At 41.9% G+C, this 16,315-nt stretch overlaps 1 protein-coding gene across 4 annotated transcripts in view; it reads right to left on the minus strand.

Moving 5' to 3' along the window:
* The window catches only part of CRHR2 (corticotropin releasing hormone receptor 2), a 158,394-nt gene that overhangs the window by 63,592 nt on the left and 78,487 nt on the right, over positions 1–16,315 (minus strand). For all 4 annotated transcript variants that reach the window (XM_083825466.1, XM_083825464.1, XM_083825465.1 and 1 more), the window contains one exon: positions 6,467–6,552. In XM_083825466.1, the coding sequence (XP_083681592.1) occupies positions 6,467–6,552 (86 nt within the window). The remainder of the gene's footprint in view (positions 1–6,466; positions 6,553–16,315) is intronic.

The raw sequence follows: 16,315 nt of genomic DNA on the forward strand, positions 1-16,315 counted from the left end.
AATCTCAGCAGAAAAGTTTTTTTTCCCCCTTTTTCTTCAATTTCCACAGAATCTCTTATTTCCATCATCATAATACTTTAAAATTTAGGTAACAAAGCTACAAAAGACACAGGCGATGATCTTCTAGCAGTTGCAACACATTACAAAACATTACTTTGTTAGAAGACTACACAGCCATAATGAGCCAGGTTATGCTACTTCTCAAACGGTTTGGTTTTCATACAGAAATGAACCAGTTGTCAGTGTGAGTAAACAAGCCTCTTCCATATGGGCAGATTTTACTCTGAGATACTCTCCTTGCAAGCTAAGATCCTTATCTTTCTGAGGGCAGAACTGATGCAGACTGAAAGAGCTTAAATATCGTCTTGTCTTCTCAGGTTTGAGAGAGCCTGATGAAGCAGATCTTGAGCAGTGACCCAAGTATGTGATGAAACTTATTGTATTAGGGTCTGTTTCCTAGGATGCTGAGGGCATTAGTGGTAGGTTCTTGATCCTGGAAATGAAAAAGCATAAGCACTCCCACCTAAATCAGTGTATAAATCAGTGTATTTAGCAATGTGACCAAAATTTGACCTTGAAGTAAATGGTGGGCTGTTGCTGGCTTCACAGAAAGAAGCATCTCCTCTCTTTGCCTGATGGAGAGGAAGAAGTAGAAAAACACTATTCATGTAAATACTGAAGATGGTTAAAAACTGACAAGAGATGTACTACTTAAAGAACAAACAACCCTGGAAACAGATTTTTTTATTTTTATTTTGGCATTTGTCTTTTCAGGCTAAGCGGATCTTTCCACAATTTGGGATGTTTGCCTCCCTCAGGAAAAAAAAGAAAAAAAAAAAAGACCTAGAGTTTAAATTTCCTCCCTTGTGATAAAAATATAAAACTAAAATCCTGTGAATGGCATCAGCTTTCTAATTTTGGTTGAACCTACTTTGTTTCATTTTTCTAACAATTTCCCTGAAGGTTTTATTCCAGTCACAGGAATTTGTCAGTGAATAGATGTTTGGATGAAACTACAACCAGCAGCAGTAGTTAATCTGCTCCATTGTTCATCTTCCAGCACGTTGCCAGAAAGCAAGCGAGTGAGCCCTCTTGGAATCATTTTCGTGATGAATCCTGCCTGTATCTTCAGCACATGGAGTAATGTGCTGTTTCTGGACTGAACTCAACCATGTAAGGTATTTTTAAGTCTATTATAAAGTCCCCTAAAATAAACTTCCCCTGCACGGGCCCATTTTCTGAATTGCCTTGAGGAGAAAAAAAAACACAAGACCTGAATTCCGCCCTAAGCTTTATTTATCTTTAAGTCACCAGGTCACCTAAAGGGGAGGAAAACGCACTTTAACCGACGTGCCTACCTGAAATGCAAGGTTGTTTTATTCAGCTAGTGCCCTGGCAAGCTGGCTTGCTTATTTTCTCTCCTGCTTAATTACTCATGTAGTGCTAGAAGCCTTCTAGAAGATGGTAGTGTTTCTCCCAGGCCAAGGATCCTGCTCTTTGAGTCTGGCCTTTCAGCTTGCTCCTGTGGCTCCTAAGCACTGTTTCAACTTCGCTCCAATTTTAAGAAGGTATGGTTCAAAACACGAGAAAATTGATTGGAAAGAAAAAAACATAATAGAACTCCTCTTTGACACACTGATGCTGAAGGAAAAACAGGCATACATTTATTTTTTTCCTGTTGTTGACACTAACAAGGTTTCCTGAAGGCAAATTCAAATATCATAGAGACAAGAACTGCCTCGGTGCCTATGAAAAACTAAGCTGACAGGGTTGCAAGATCACTTCCCACCAGCCTACATGCAATCTGCATCTCTGGTAGAATTGGAGACAACACCTTCAGGGCTGAAAAACACGTGCCCAGAATCAGTCATGTGTTGGCCAAAGCTGGGTTTGTGTAAAATACTTACATAACTGTTCTGTCTCACCCTCTTGAAGACTGATGCATTTAAAATGCTAACAACCTTCTCCTGCTACACAATATTCCTCTGCTTCCAGGAAGATGTTTCTCTCCACTAAAACGCAGATTTAAATCCTATTCATGGCTTAGAATTAGGGTCATTATATTAGAAAGGAAATGGAGAAGGGGATGGCAAGGACATCTGCTGGCTGTGGTCTCCAGAGCACAGCAGATCACATCACTAGAGCCCTCGTCCATGCCATACCTATGCCTGACAATGACGCTATGTCACAGGGGGCAACATTATTTTCCAACAAGCTTCTACTAAATAAACTGAGGAAGTGCAGCCTTATTTCTTTACCTTTCACCGACTTTTCAAATCTAAGTTAATGAAAGAGACGCTCTCTCTCTCCAGGAACTTCTTTGCTGTAGTTAGGACACGATTGCGAACCTATCCAAATCAAATCGGCCAATAATTTGGACTAACACCCACCTAATGCCTGCCCTTGTTACTCTCCAGATGACAAGGATCCTTCTCGGTCTACCAGAACTTCTTGACAGGTCCTGCCAATGTTCCCAGCACACCTCTTCCTGTGAGGTTTGAGTTTGACCCATTTGAAGACACTGTATCTCCTATCCAAAGACTTTTGGAAGCAGAATCACAGAATCATGGGCTGGTTGAGGTTGTAAGGGGCCTCTGGAGGTCATCTGGTCCAAATCCCTGCACAAACAGGGACACCTGGAGCAAGTTGTCCAGGACCACGTCCAAACAGGGAAGTATGTTTGTTAAGTGCGATGCTGCTCAAAAAAAAAAAACATCCTTCTTTGGCTTCCACTGCTTCTGCTTTCTCCTAATACAGCCCTCCCCATTCCTCCTGTCTTTCCAGATGTCCAAAACAGGGGATCTATCTCACCTAAGGGGCTGCTTAAAAGTTCATTGTTTGGGCAAAGCTGACTGCCTGGCACTCCATGAGAGTCAGGCCAAGGGAATGAGTATGTTGCAAGGATAGTTCAATTCTTCCTGCAAAAACGTTCAGGGTAATGACAATTCAGTCCCTGAAGAGGCGCCCTTATCCCTCTCTTGGCCATACAGGGAAACTGGATGACTAGTTTGGACCGAATGTGTAACTTTTAGACAATTAAAGATCAGCTGAGGTGAATCTTAACTCAACTGAGCGTCGAACAAGCCAACGAAAAGGCAAGCTGACTTTCACTGCTGCCGAATCGAGGGAAGAGGCAGTATTTCTGCACAGGCTTTTTTTACTTTCAAGTGGGAGCTCTCTCATCTGCCTCTGAGCTCGCTGCTTTCCTGTCGTGAGCCAGCTGGAAGCTGGGTAACTGTGCCTGACGTGACTGTGGTCCTAAGTAGGATGCATTAACGTAGGCCCAGCATGGTCCTAACTCAGCTACACAGCTTCAGGCCACCTCGAAACAGCAGCAGCGCCGATTTCATACCCAGCTGCCAAAGGCCACATAGACAAGCCCACAGTTGTTAATTTATAGCTTTTTACGAAGGCTGAAACATATTTTTTGCTGCTTGAGACTCTCATTTGTCTTCTAACAAGGGCACGGATTTGTGCCAGCTGCAGCAAAGGTCTCTTTGATACAGGAGCTTGTAGGCCAAGGAGAAGCTTCCCATTTATTACACATTACGCCAAACAGCCAGTTGGATCAAAATGATTTCTGTACCTGAATCTGGTGCCTGGAGAAGATGCCAATTGGTCATTGAGAGAGTGGGATTCAGGCTGACATTGCGACATCTACATTTGGGTACCTATCCAAATCTGAACCAAGAACTGAAGCAAGGGCTGGGAACATTTGTGGCTACACACAGGCATCCAGTGCCCCTTGAGGTGCATGCAGGGGACTCTGTTCCTCCTGGTCGGCCCTAGTGACAGACCTCCGAGACTGCAGCTGACGGACACAGTTATCCCACAAGGACTGTGGCATGTCTGCCAGATGCGTGCAGAAACACTGGGGCATTTTAAACTAACACTACATAACTATGTGCAGGAAACTAAATCCACCCAAAACGTCTATCTAGGAGCAAAGTAGTCCCAGAGCATGGTTTTATCAACGACTGCCACAGGTCACAGCCACAAGATAAGCACTTATGTATGGAAGTAATCCATCAGGGAATGTGTGCTACGGGAGTTTATGTCCCCTGAAACTGACTCCCAGCTGCAAAAACTGCAATTTCCCTTGCTGCATTGCCAACGTGGTCATAAAAGCATGTAGCACTTGACACTGGGCTGATCTTGAAAACTCCTGTTTCTGTCCCCATGTATCAATCATTGCATTTCAAGTCAAACTACGTCCTTCCTTATAAATCTGGCTGTAAGTGGTCAGGCTTGATAGTGGTGTTGTTTTCTGCGTGAAAAACTAACACAAAACACAGGGGGTACATCCTGAACGATACGTGGCATCTGCTGCGATCAGTCAACAAATAACAATAGACCCACGTGTGTCCTTGCATCTCACCTTTAATCAAAATGGAGGATTATGCAAATCCATGGGGATTTCTTTTTTTTTTTTCTTTTTCTTTTTTGAGATCACAAAGCAACCCAAGTATTCATCTGTGACACTGAGCATTATGTAGAGATTTAGGAAATATTCACAAATATTAATATTTGTAAAGCTTGTCTCAAATCTTTAAAGATCTACTAAATGAGTTTTTAAGCTTTAGCAAACAAGGGTCGGGGGAACATCTGCACTTTCCTCTGTTTAAGGAACATGCTATTTAAGAAGTTTTAAGCTATCACCATAGCTGCAAAGTTTTTAAAAGCAAAAACAGAGCAAAGGAGATAATCCCATACTCTAGTCACAACACTTCTTCAGCCTCTTCAAATAAAACTCCTCTATATTTGCCCGTGCAGAGGCAGCAACTGTTTAAGTTATGCAGAAAAACACATAAAGAGTTTCATTAAAATACAGCAGCATTTTCCTGAGCTCATACAGCAGACTGTTACTGTCAGCTCAGGTTTCCCATATGAGGTAACCCACACCAAAGATTTTTAGTCTTTGCCCAGACTTTTACCCTGTTCTTGAGATGCTACACTCCACCTTCCCACCTTGCTCATTTTTAAGAGTTGGTTTCACAGAACTGCAAATCCACCTCAGTCAGAGCTACCATGGGATGCTTTCCCCTTCGACCCTGGTCAGCCTTTCACTCCCTACATTTGCCCTACAACCAGCACTCCTGCAATAATGATAAAAGAAGGTGCAGAGAACCAATCCAGCTGAAAACTGACCCAACAAATCAAGTGTTTCCACTTTCAGTGGGAAGGAAATACAAGGATGGGCTGAACTGGGGTGGCTCCCACTTAGACCAGCTTGATTTGCCATGGGACCCTCTCCACTGTGCCAGGCAATCTTGAATGTTACCAGTCCCGCCAGAGGGCAGTCCTGATCTGGTGCGTTTCTTACTTTTTAGAAGCCTCCAGCTTTTTTTTTTTTTTTTTTTTTTTTGGGGGTAGGATCCAACAAATTACCTAGCCATAAATAAGAGTGGGTACTTCTCAGCATGTGGTGTGTAGTTACCTGTTTTCTCATTCATTTCTCAAAGCCCACATTCAGCAACATGGATCTCACAGGACAGATGGCAAGCTATAGCCAAGCCACATCACAGCTGTTCTGGGTGCAACTCCTGAGCCTGAAATCTGGATTAGCTCTGCAAACAGCTTGCAGCAGGCAAGACCTTGTCTTCCTCCTCTCTGTTTGAAACCGGCCTGGCACAACTCAAGTGGCAGAAAGAGTGGAAAGAACCCCAAAACATAAACAGGCCTGAGCTGCTGGGCTCTATCACCCCTGGCAGAGAGACAGGACAAAACCCCAGTGTGCCTGTGTGTCCCACTGTAGCACTCAAAGCAGGGGAAGGGAAAGAGGACATGGCAGGGAAGGCCTGAAGGTTTAAACTGAGGATGAATGTCTACGATGCCTCCAAAAAAGGTGTGACATTTGAAAAAAAAGGACAATTTGCAATTGCTTGCAGCTTTTCTGAAGGGGCTTAACCCTTTGTGCTAATTTCATTTTGTAAACTATATAATGCAGGGCTGGCTCAATTTTTTTAAAGACAGCTGGGACCTGAGTATGCTTTTTCTATACTTTTCTGCTGCTGCCCCTTTACATATTTGCTGAAGGGAAAATGGCACTGAGATCTAGAAAGGCCAGTTGTCAATGAGACTTTAGAACTGGCAGGTAAGGGGTTGACTCAGATAATGAAAGTTTACATTCCACTGCCAAAGAAGCTTTTGGTATTACTGTTATTATCACTAACATTTACTGTAGCAGCTGTAGGCTCTCAACAAAGCTAGGACGGATCTGCATAAACATATACCACCATGGACAGGGTGAAATAAAGCATGCTTTATTTTCTAAAAACTATGTGTGTAGAGGATATGGAGAGAGGATAAATGATTTGCTGAATTCACAGGAAGGATTTGTTGCAGAGACAGAAATGGAATCCAGCTCAGAAATCCTAAATTAGCGTGTTAACCTTAAGCTTGGCTTTGCATTCATATATGCTGAGAAATGACATTGAGAAGAATGAAAGGAAAGAAAAATACAGACCTTGTCATCCAGAATAGGCTCACACTGAGAGTAGTTTATCTTGGAAGCCCACGTTCCATTGCCCAGGCATTCTCTGTAGGCGTTTCCTGGTAGGGACCAAAATAAAAGAGAGATGAACACTCTGTGCTGGACTTTAAACAGACTAGCAAATTCACATATTTAAGAAGAGGTTAACAGTAAAGATTATTCACAAGGCAAATCAACATATCCCACTACTGTGAGGACGGAAGACTTGAACAGCCTGCCAAGGAGGGAACAAGACAAATAAAAGACATCAATGCATCTGGAGACAACATGTTTTTCAAGATGTTTATTGATAATAGTTTCTGTAAGTAAATGGGAGTGACAGAAAATATATTAAAAGAGCAGTCCAAGAGAAACTTAATGCAAGTGTCTTTCAGAAAGCAGTTAAATGGTGTATTCATAAATGGGCAGAAAGATTTAGGTCTGAAGTGTTCCATCTAGGAAAAGGGCATGCAGGTGGTAAACTTACTGCTCTACTATCCTGCCGCTTATTCCACTGTGAACTAGATGAAACATTCCTGGATATTGATTTTTCTAGAGTCTTTCTCTGCAACAGCTTTATTGGTAAAACGTCTGCAAAGAACCTGAAAGAGGAGCAAGCCCCAGAACAGGCAGGTGCTGGGGAGGCCACACGAGAACAGATTTCAGAAATGGGTACACCTAGGGTAGGATGTGTTCACCCATCCCTATGAAAAAGAACCCCCTCTGATCTCTTTCCAAGGTGTCATTAAGTGAAAATCAGCAATTACTTCACCGAAGAAAAGCGATTTCATGTCCAATTGCATTGACACCCTGAGTAGCTCTGGGAACTGCATACATTGGAGGTAGGGAGGAGGTTTCAGCTTCTGGTAAACACTCCTCTTCGTCAGGAGGAACTCAGAGAGAAAACTATGCAGTTTTGCTGCATAAACTACCTTTCTGCAGCCATCAAAAGTACAGCCAGTCCCAAGAAATAGATTTTTCCACGCTTATTTTAAACTGACTTAGAAACAAGAAAGTTAAAATAAAACAGGAAATTCAGAGAGATCCCAGAAGATACATACAAACAACTTCCTAATGAACTCTTCATGATGTTCTTGCTGCCCTTTACCCATTTTTTTGTTGGGACTTTGCCATGGTCCTTCGGTACTAATTCAACACCCAGTCATCAGGAAAATAAGATGTCAAATGAAAGTCTCACATTGATGTTTCTAAAAGTGCTGTTGACAACAGCCATTGAAAAAGCCATTGAAAGCTTTGAAAAGGTGCTTTTTCGGAAAGAGGAGGGAAGTCAACATAGAAAGCAACAAGGAACAGTTCGCCTACAGCTCCAGGTTGCACCATATTCATACATACCACCAGATTTCAGTCTGTTCTTTTCTATTTGCACTGTTTCTTCTTGGACTGACAAGGCCAAACAAAATAAAATGACTGGTAACATTGGGGTCAACTGTGGAAAACTGTGTGAAAAGTAAGGTCATCGGTTTCCATTTCTGTCACTAATATACTGGTAAATTCATATAATTCCATGTCCTTATAATAAAATCAGATACAGACTGCAATTTTCTGTGCTATTTTACATGCAGTTTTCCTCTGAGAAGGAAGCAGGTGATTAGACTTCTTTCCTCACTATTATTATTCAACATACAAAGCTAAACGTATCTCAAAACATCTTTTAGTTCCTTCTCTGAAACCAGATTTCAGTGGGGTTCAAAGGTTGGATCCAAGTTTCAACCTTGAAAACCCCTGTATTTGGCTCCTCCTAATGGCCAGCAATGAAGCTCCCTGGCTGCTGATTTTGAGTGTCTGTTTCAAAAATCAGACACTGAACGGGAAGCTTTGGCACTTAATCAGATCCTGAATCCCACTTCCAGGATAGTGTCCTTAAGAAACCCTTGTTTTATTTATCCTGTCTCTTCCTTTCCCTAGGCATATCGTGTCCAAAGAAGGGCAACGAAGCTGATAAAGGGTCTACAGAACAAGTCTAATAAGGAGCAGTTGAAGGAACTGGGGTTACTTAGCCTAGAGGAAAGTAGGCTCAGGGAAGACTTTATTCTTCTCTACCACTCCCTCAAAGTAGGTTGTAGGGTGGTGGGGGTTGGTCTTTCCTCCCAAGCCACAAGCAATAGAACAAGAGGAAATGACCTCAGGTTGCACCTGGGAAAGTTTAGGTTGGATAGTAGGAAAAAATTATTCACTGAAAGGATTGTGAAGCATTGGAACGGGCTGCCTGGGGAAGTGGTTGAGTCACCATCCCTGGAGGTATTGAAAACACGTGTAAATGCACCTCGAGTACTGTGTTCAGTTTGGGGCCCCTCACTACAAGGACATCGAGGTGCTTGAGCAAGTCCAGAGAAGGGCAACGAAGCTGGTGAGGGGTCTGGAGAACAAGTCTTACGAGGAGCGGCTGAGGGAGCTGGGCTTGTTCAGCCTGGAGAAGAGGAGGCTCAGGGGCGACCTTATCGCTCTCTACAGGTACCTTAAAGGAGGCTGTAGCGAGGTGGGGGTTGGTCTGTTCTCCTACGTGCCTGGTGACAGGACGAGGGGGAATGGGCTAAAGTTGCGCCAGGGGAGGTTTAGGTTGGATATGAGGAAAAACTTCTTTACCGAAAGGGTTGTTAGACATTGGAATGGGCTGCCCAGGGAATTGGTTGAGTCACCATCCCTGGAGGTCTTTAAAAGACGTTTAGAGGTAGAGCTTAGCGATATGGTTTAGTGGAGGACTTGTTAGTGTTAGGGCAGAGGCTGGACTAGATGATCTTGGAGGTCTCTTTCAACCTAGATGATTCTGTGATTCTGTGAAATGCAGTGCTTAGGGACATGGTTTAGTGGTAGGCTTGGCAGTGCTAGGTTAACGGTTGGACCAGATAACCTTAGAATTCTTTTCCAGCCTAAATGATTCTATGATTCTCTTCTATGACTCTACCTTTTCAGGTGTGGAGACAAGAAGCACAATGCTGTCAGACATTTGGAATGTAGAACTTGGCTATGTAAGTCCTTGAGAGGGAAAGACATATTTGAATCAAGAAATTATTTATCCATCCAAAAGGAAAACCACTCTTCTTCTGATTTTCCTCCAGATAAAATATTGACAGCAAACAGAAATATCTTGAAGTTGGGTGAAAGAGAAGGGAAGTGTCAAAATTAGGGGAAGAAGACTCATTTGACACATGGCTTCCCTAAAATATTTTTCTTAGTTGAAAGCAAATTTTAGGATTGCTTTCTTCATCCCTACAAACTTCTTCCACTCCTCTTCTCATTGTTATTTCCATTTTACAGGTACGGAAACAGAAGCGAAACGTGTGCATGACTTCCTGAAAGTGACTTAGCAGGACTGTGACAGATCTGTGAACCATCACAAACCATGTCTTCTACTTTATCAGGCCATGATGCCTCTGTCTCCTGCACTGCATCTTCTCTGCTCCTTGCAACTTTTTCAGAAAGATAAGCGACTTTCCACAGAACAGGATGGCCACTTGAAAATCCTCCCATTAGTAAATGAACAATATTTCTCTCCATGTGAGCATGGGCTTAGCCCTTCAAAGATTAAGATCCTCAGCACAACTCCAACTAAGTATTCACCTATGTAAAAAGGCTCCCACAACCTGCAGTGAATCACTGGGACGGAGACACCCAATGATTCCCCTGGGTTCACACTAGCTGACTGCTACATTAAACATTCATTGGAGTTTCGTTAGTGCTTCTCTTTCTTACTGATAGACATTCAAAGTGTGTCTTGCCCTAACCTTTACCATCTGGCCTAAGTAATTAGTAAATGCAAAAAGGTCCCACTGAAGGCCACAAAACTTCATTTTCACTTGAAACCTCGTTAGTAAAATGGGTGGGAGTTCTATAGTCAGTCTGGGATTGCAAACTGATGAAACAGGTATTTGCATGAATCCCAGTGATAGCAAAGATATTATTGGCCCATTTCCCTTTGAACACAGAATCTCAAGTTTTTAATCCAAAGGAAATATTGGAGAACAGATCATGATTAGCAAAGTAAGATTAAGTGTAATGAAGGCCATTCATTTCTTCCTCCATATTGACGTGCAACATGAAGAATATTAGCGGTTACAAAATGCACCCCTGAGCTCTTTCATTGCAAACGCAGGAATCCTACACAACATACACAGCAAAGCAGTGTGGCAGCTCATAAACCCAGACCTCTTACATGGTGAGTATCAGAAAAAAGAGGAGGACAAAAATCAGACTCTGAATTTCTCCAGTCCAGAATCTCCTCCAGCATCAGCCACTTCTCGGAAACAAACACGGCAAGTAGATCCGACTTCTGGGAAAGTCTCATTCCAAACTGCAGTAGTCATCAGTAATTCATACTCCAAAGCAAAGGTCTTCTTTCGTTCTTCCAGATGCCTTACAACATTAGTTCTAATAGCCACATGGAAACAAGTTTCTGATCATACTGACTGTATTTTCATGTATCTATTTTAATAACATCTGTGATCATTACTCAGAATTTTAAAGCAGAAATTTCTGTTTTAGTAAGTGAGGTAATATTAGAGGGCAAGAGCCTCACTGCAGGCATTCTGAAGCAGCAGCTCGTTCATGCCGAGATCAGTCCCATGGGATATCATCGGCAAGTCTACCATTTCTTGGGGACATCGGACCAATCACGTATGCACTGGACAGAGGCTTCTTGCTTGCACAGTCAGCCACAACTGACTTGTGTGTATGCTTGTATACCTCTTCACAGAAGACCCTGGATAAAATAATGTCAACTTCAAATGAATCACAGAACCAACAGCCAGAGATCTTACCAAGAGACTTCTATGATCTCTTTGGTTATTGAACATACAGGAGAGTATTCCTTCACACCTGGTTTTCCAATAAGAACTGGGATTAATGTGCTTTTTGCTATAAGGATTCCTGTGCTTTGCTTTAAAGCACTATGTACAGAAAGAGCCTAGACTAAGTTCATTTGTTCTTAATCATGAAAAAAAGACGTACAAAGAGTCATGATGAACAACTCCATTGTGGAGACACACAATGAACGCCCAGGAAGAGAAGAATAGACACACGATCTTTCTAGGGCAACAATAGCTATTGAGAGCTATTAGCATGATTTCTTTTCTTTCTAGTGAAACAGAAATGGTGGCAATTGTCATTTCCTTAGACAAATGGCATACTGAAGAACCCAGTATATTTTCTTTTCATTTCTCTCGCCTTACTGATTTAATTCTAAAGAACACATACACAAAATAAATTAACAGTTTTTTGGTAGTTATAACTTTTAGTTATCTGTGCTCTGTGTGCACTTGCAGTCATATAATACAACCTGACAAGCAGATTTAATCTTCATGCAAGCAAATAACGAGCAGTAGATGACTCACGATGACACAGGCAACAGACAGCCATTATACACATAGCTTCTGACACATGATCCAATATTAATGCCTATGTCTCAATCTATGGCCTCTTCCTTGACTTTGAAAATGTTGATGAGCAACATTTCTGGCACTTGCTTGCTTCTGCTTAATCATCAGTCCAGGAATCAGGCAAGGAGGTAAAAGGGAACTCCCTGAATAGAAAGAAACATCCAGTAGTGCTCGGACTGTCACTCAGGTTGCTAGCGTCCAGAAAATATACCTCACCTGCTCCAAGACAGCCACTATAACATACTCATTTTCATATTCCCTCTCAGGACCAAATCACTCATGCTGATCACAGTTATATTCTACCAATAAAGCCAATGACAGCTATGGCACTATTCCCAGAGTCAACTGCAGCAATTACGGCCCCTCAGACAGCACACTGCAATATCCTCCTCTACCGCTCCTGCTCTGTGGCTGCTGTTTTGGCAGCAGGATGCCAGGCCTTGATTCTATGCACCAGCCAACATTTCAGCTCCAGCTGTCTAAAATTAACTTGGAAACTTTTATTTGCCTCCATACCCCAAGACAGTGGAAACACCAACATCTGCAGCGTGGTGAGGATATTGCAGACAGCAGTATGGTGCCTATTCGCCCTCACTCCAGCTTTTGGGAAAGGCATGCCTAGCTCAGTCTATTTTTATGGTTCTTCTCTGAATAAAGTTAGAAAAGCAATCAAATACTACAGGAATGTCTCATTTTTATACACACACACAAACTATATTAAACTTTAGATCTGGGTCCCCCAGCACAAGAAGGACATGGACCAGTTAGAGCAGGTCCAGAGGAGGGCCACGAGGATGCTCAGAGGGCTGGAGCACCTCTCCTGTGAAGAAAGGCTGAGAGAGCTGGTGATAACTCTTGGTTTTCAGTGTATCTGCTTCAGAATTGCAAGTGCTTACCTGATCATTGTAATTAAAATGCCAATAACCAGCACCACCAGACAAAAAAAAAAAAAAAGTACATGCACACAGAGTAGCTGCAAAAACTGTACCAACAGAACATGACTATGTGCTGGGCCAACTTTAAAACACGGCTTGGGATCAATGGTTTACATCATCTTGAGAGGTAAAACCTTGACCTTAATTTCATTTCCAACAGCAGATGATGTTGCATTTCTGAATGGAATAAGCAAAGAGGAGTATTTGATGAGTGGCATCACTTTTTTTACTTTTTTTTTTTTTTTTTAAATTGCTCCTGTTGAAGAAAATAATACCTCTTAGGTAGCAGTAACCCAATCTGTATAGATTGGCCTGGTGGCAGGTTTGTATTTAGTCAGTAAAACTCTATTAAAAGCATGAAATAAAGAAGAGACGAATAGAGGGGAAAGGTAAGCGGATGTAATTCTCAGCAGGCAGTTAACCACATCCTTCCAGTCATTAGCAGGTGAAAGGCAATTCAAGACATTGCATGCAAGCACTACTGTAATGGATCTTGCCTTTGACAACTTCAGTTGGTTTTTAAGAAGATTTTAGTCATTTTGCTCTGCCTTGCATAGATGACTTTGACAAGGTTTACATTTCCAGTCATCATTAAATTGGAAGTCCTGGATCCCACATGCATGGAGCGGCCCTATAATCATGAGACCATCATGCTACTGGAGTGAAGGAATAATTAGGAAAATGAATAAATAAATAAAACACAGCCTGTTAAGTTCTGAGCTGTGCACAGCTAGGGGTATCTGACTGCTCTGACAGCTTGCTGATCCATGTTAGCTGCCAGCCAAGCTGAAATGAAGGTCCTTCAACCAGAAAACCAGAACCCCCACTGAACAAACTCCCTGGAAAGCACAAAGTTTTGGGAAGTGGAGTTAGCCTTGACTGAGGCAGCCTCAGAGAACCACAGATGCAACAAATAACTGAAAGAGCACAGTGGACCGTGTTGTCCATCTCCTTGCCAATAGGATTTGTTCAGTCTGGATTAAAAAGCATAAGCACCAAGAATTTCTAGTAATCGCTTTGTAAAACCATTTCAAACACTGTTCGATTTCTTACTGATAAGTTTTTGCTGATATCTTAATAGACTTTTTTTTTTCTTCCTTTTTTTAAGACTACCGTTAAACTCTTTTTGCCTCTGTATTTTCCTCTGACCAAGTTGGATAATTTGCCTTGCTTTGAGGGGGAGCAAGCACAAATAAGGGAAGATATTTAACATGAAAATAAGTTTGGTGAACTGCTGGCCTTTCAGATCGGATGAGAAAGGGGAGAAGACCTGTCTCAGTGTCCAGCTTGAAGCTAGATGACATTTTCTCATCTGATTATTTTTTAAACGCAATTTTGGGGCAGCCAAAATCACTTGTTAAATTGGGTAAATTTCATCCAAATTTTATCCCCCAGAAAAGACATAAACGTTTTGACATTTTTGAATTTCAGAAAAAAACACAAGGAACACAGGGGAAAACCAAACCAAACCAAACCAACCGACCAAAAAACCCCACAAACATTCCAGCCTCAGACATCATGGCCCACGGGGAACTTCAGCTCTGTTCTTTCTGTTCCTTCCACTGCTGGACTTCAAAGGAACTTAAACCCAGCTCCCGGATTCATTCCTTTCACAGCATCCTAATCACTGGGATATTGCAAGCTTCTCCCAGTGCCTCCTCCGCTATTTAAACCAAATAGTTATTGTATTTTATATATTCAAAACTGATATCCACTATGCTTTTTTTTTGTGTGTGTGAGAAAAAAAAGTTCAATTTCACTTGTGATTAGACTTTCCATCTCCAAATAATTTTTATTCATTTATAAATAATGTTCAGAATAAGACATTTTGCTGGGTATCAAGCAAAGTATTTTTTCTTGTGTGCTTCTCTTCCATGGTATCCAGTAAAAAAAATAGGAATTGCATAAATTCCCCAGATTGACTGCTCAGATTTTGTAGGATTCAGATCAGATGAGACAGAAAAACCCTGTGCTGCATAAAGGATACATCACTTCATGTGTATACTATTCTTAGCCCTTTTTCAAAGCCCCACAAAAACAGTAAGCTTCTAAAAATAGGGACTGAATCATGGCCTATACATTATTTATTCATGTGCCATCCTTCCCACCCGAGATCTTTGGTGGTTTTCTTCTGATTGTTGCAGTGACAAGATAGAAACAGGAAGGATTCACAATGCACCAGTACACTGCTTGCTATTTCTAGAGATCAGAAGTGACAGCAGTAGGTAGCACTTCGATGTAATTGTAACAGCGCTCAGAAGTGCAGGAGATTGAAAAGAAAAATCTCTCTCCACATACTTTATTTGTGAATGAGGGATATTCAGACAAAAATAAGGAGAGGAATGAAGAGTTATCCAACCAATGCTTATTACTTTGTATAGCAGCCAACATCATCCTGAAAGCTAGCCTTTGTGCAAAGAAAGGTTTTCTTAGATGTCATGTTGTTGGAGCTTTTTTGACATTCATGCAGAATTATAATGCACTTATAGGAGAGGGTTGGAAGGCAGATAAATAATATTTTAGGCAATAAATGTTCCCCTAGAAAAACATTTCTGACCTCAGCTTTGTCTAGCTCACCAATCTGACGTCTCTCCAGCCTTTCAAGCATGCAAGAAATGTTGCGCAGCTTTCTATTGTTTTCCTTTGCCAGAAATCCTAAAATGCTTTATGAGAAGCTCCAACAGTCTAATTATGCTCACTTTCTGTATTGATTTCCTATCTGCTAAAGAGCTCGAGTGATTCACACAGGTCATGTAACATGTCAAAAGCAAAGGCAGAAGCAGAACCTTTTAGGAGTTTAGAAGTCTTCCAGACTTTAGAAAAACATTTCTCTAGATTTCTAGCCCAAGGCCTACTCCATTAGGCATACTGATAAAGATTTTGGTCTTGCCCACACCTTTGTGCACAGTCTTGCACAGATGCTCTTAGTCATGCATTCAGCACCTCTGAACACAACTTTCCTTAGACAAACTGAGCAGGTTTAATACTTGCTGGGCTAGACAAGCACAAAAGGTCATTCAACATACACAGCTCTGTTGGTCTGTATCTCTTTCTCCATTTCCTTATTTATTTATCCATTTTACACCTGAGCACTGAAGTCCAAGAATCAACCTTTACTCAGACCTGGATCCCATGTGCACCTCCTTCCTGGGCCAGCCAGCTGTTACCCTGCTTCTCATTTCGGAGATGCACCTCACTGCTGGGCTGTGGCTAGCTCTGTGGCTGTGCTTTCACTTTCTTAACAACAGTTGATTCCAGGACTCACAAGCTGGCCTCTGTATCCCCAGCTCTTTTCTTCGTTACTGACCTAAGAAAGTCCCAGTCCAGAGTTTCTGATGCTGACGGACCTACACTGTGCTCACCAGGTCGCTCTTGTCCTAGGCAAGAGGCGTGCTACCTGGCAGCAGGTATTCTCATTTCAGCCCCTTAAGAAAGACCCCACAGACTGAACTGTACAAAGCAGTCAGAAATGTGGTTCTGTTTAACTTTGTCCAATTAAATACCTGTTAATATAA

The sequence above is a fragment of the Anser anser genome (genome assembly GCF_964211835.1).
Source record: "Anser anser genome assembly, chromosome: 2".
NCBI classification, from domain to species: domain Eukaryota; kingdom Metazoa; phylum Chordata; class Aves; order Anseriformes; family Anatidae; genus Anser; species Anser anser.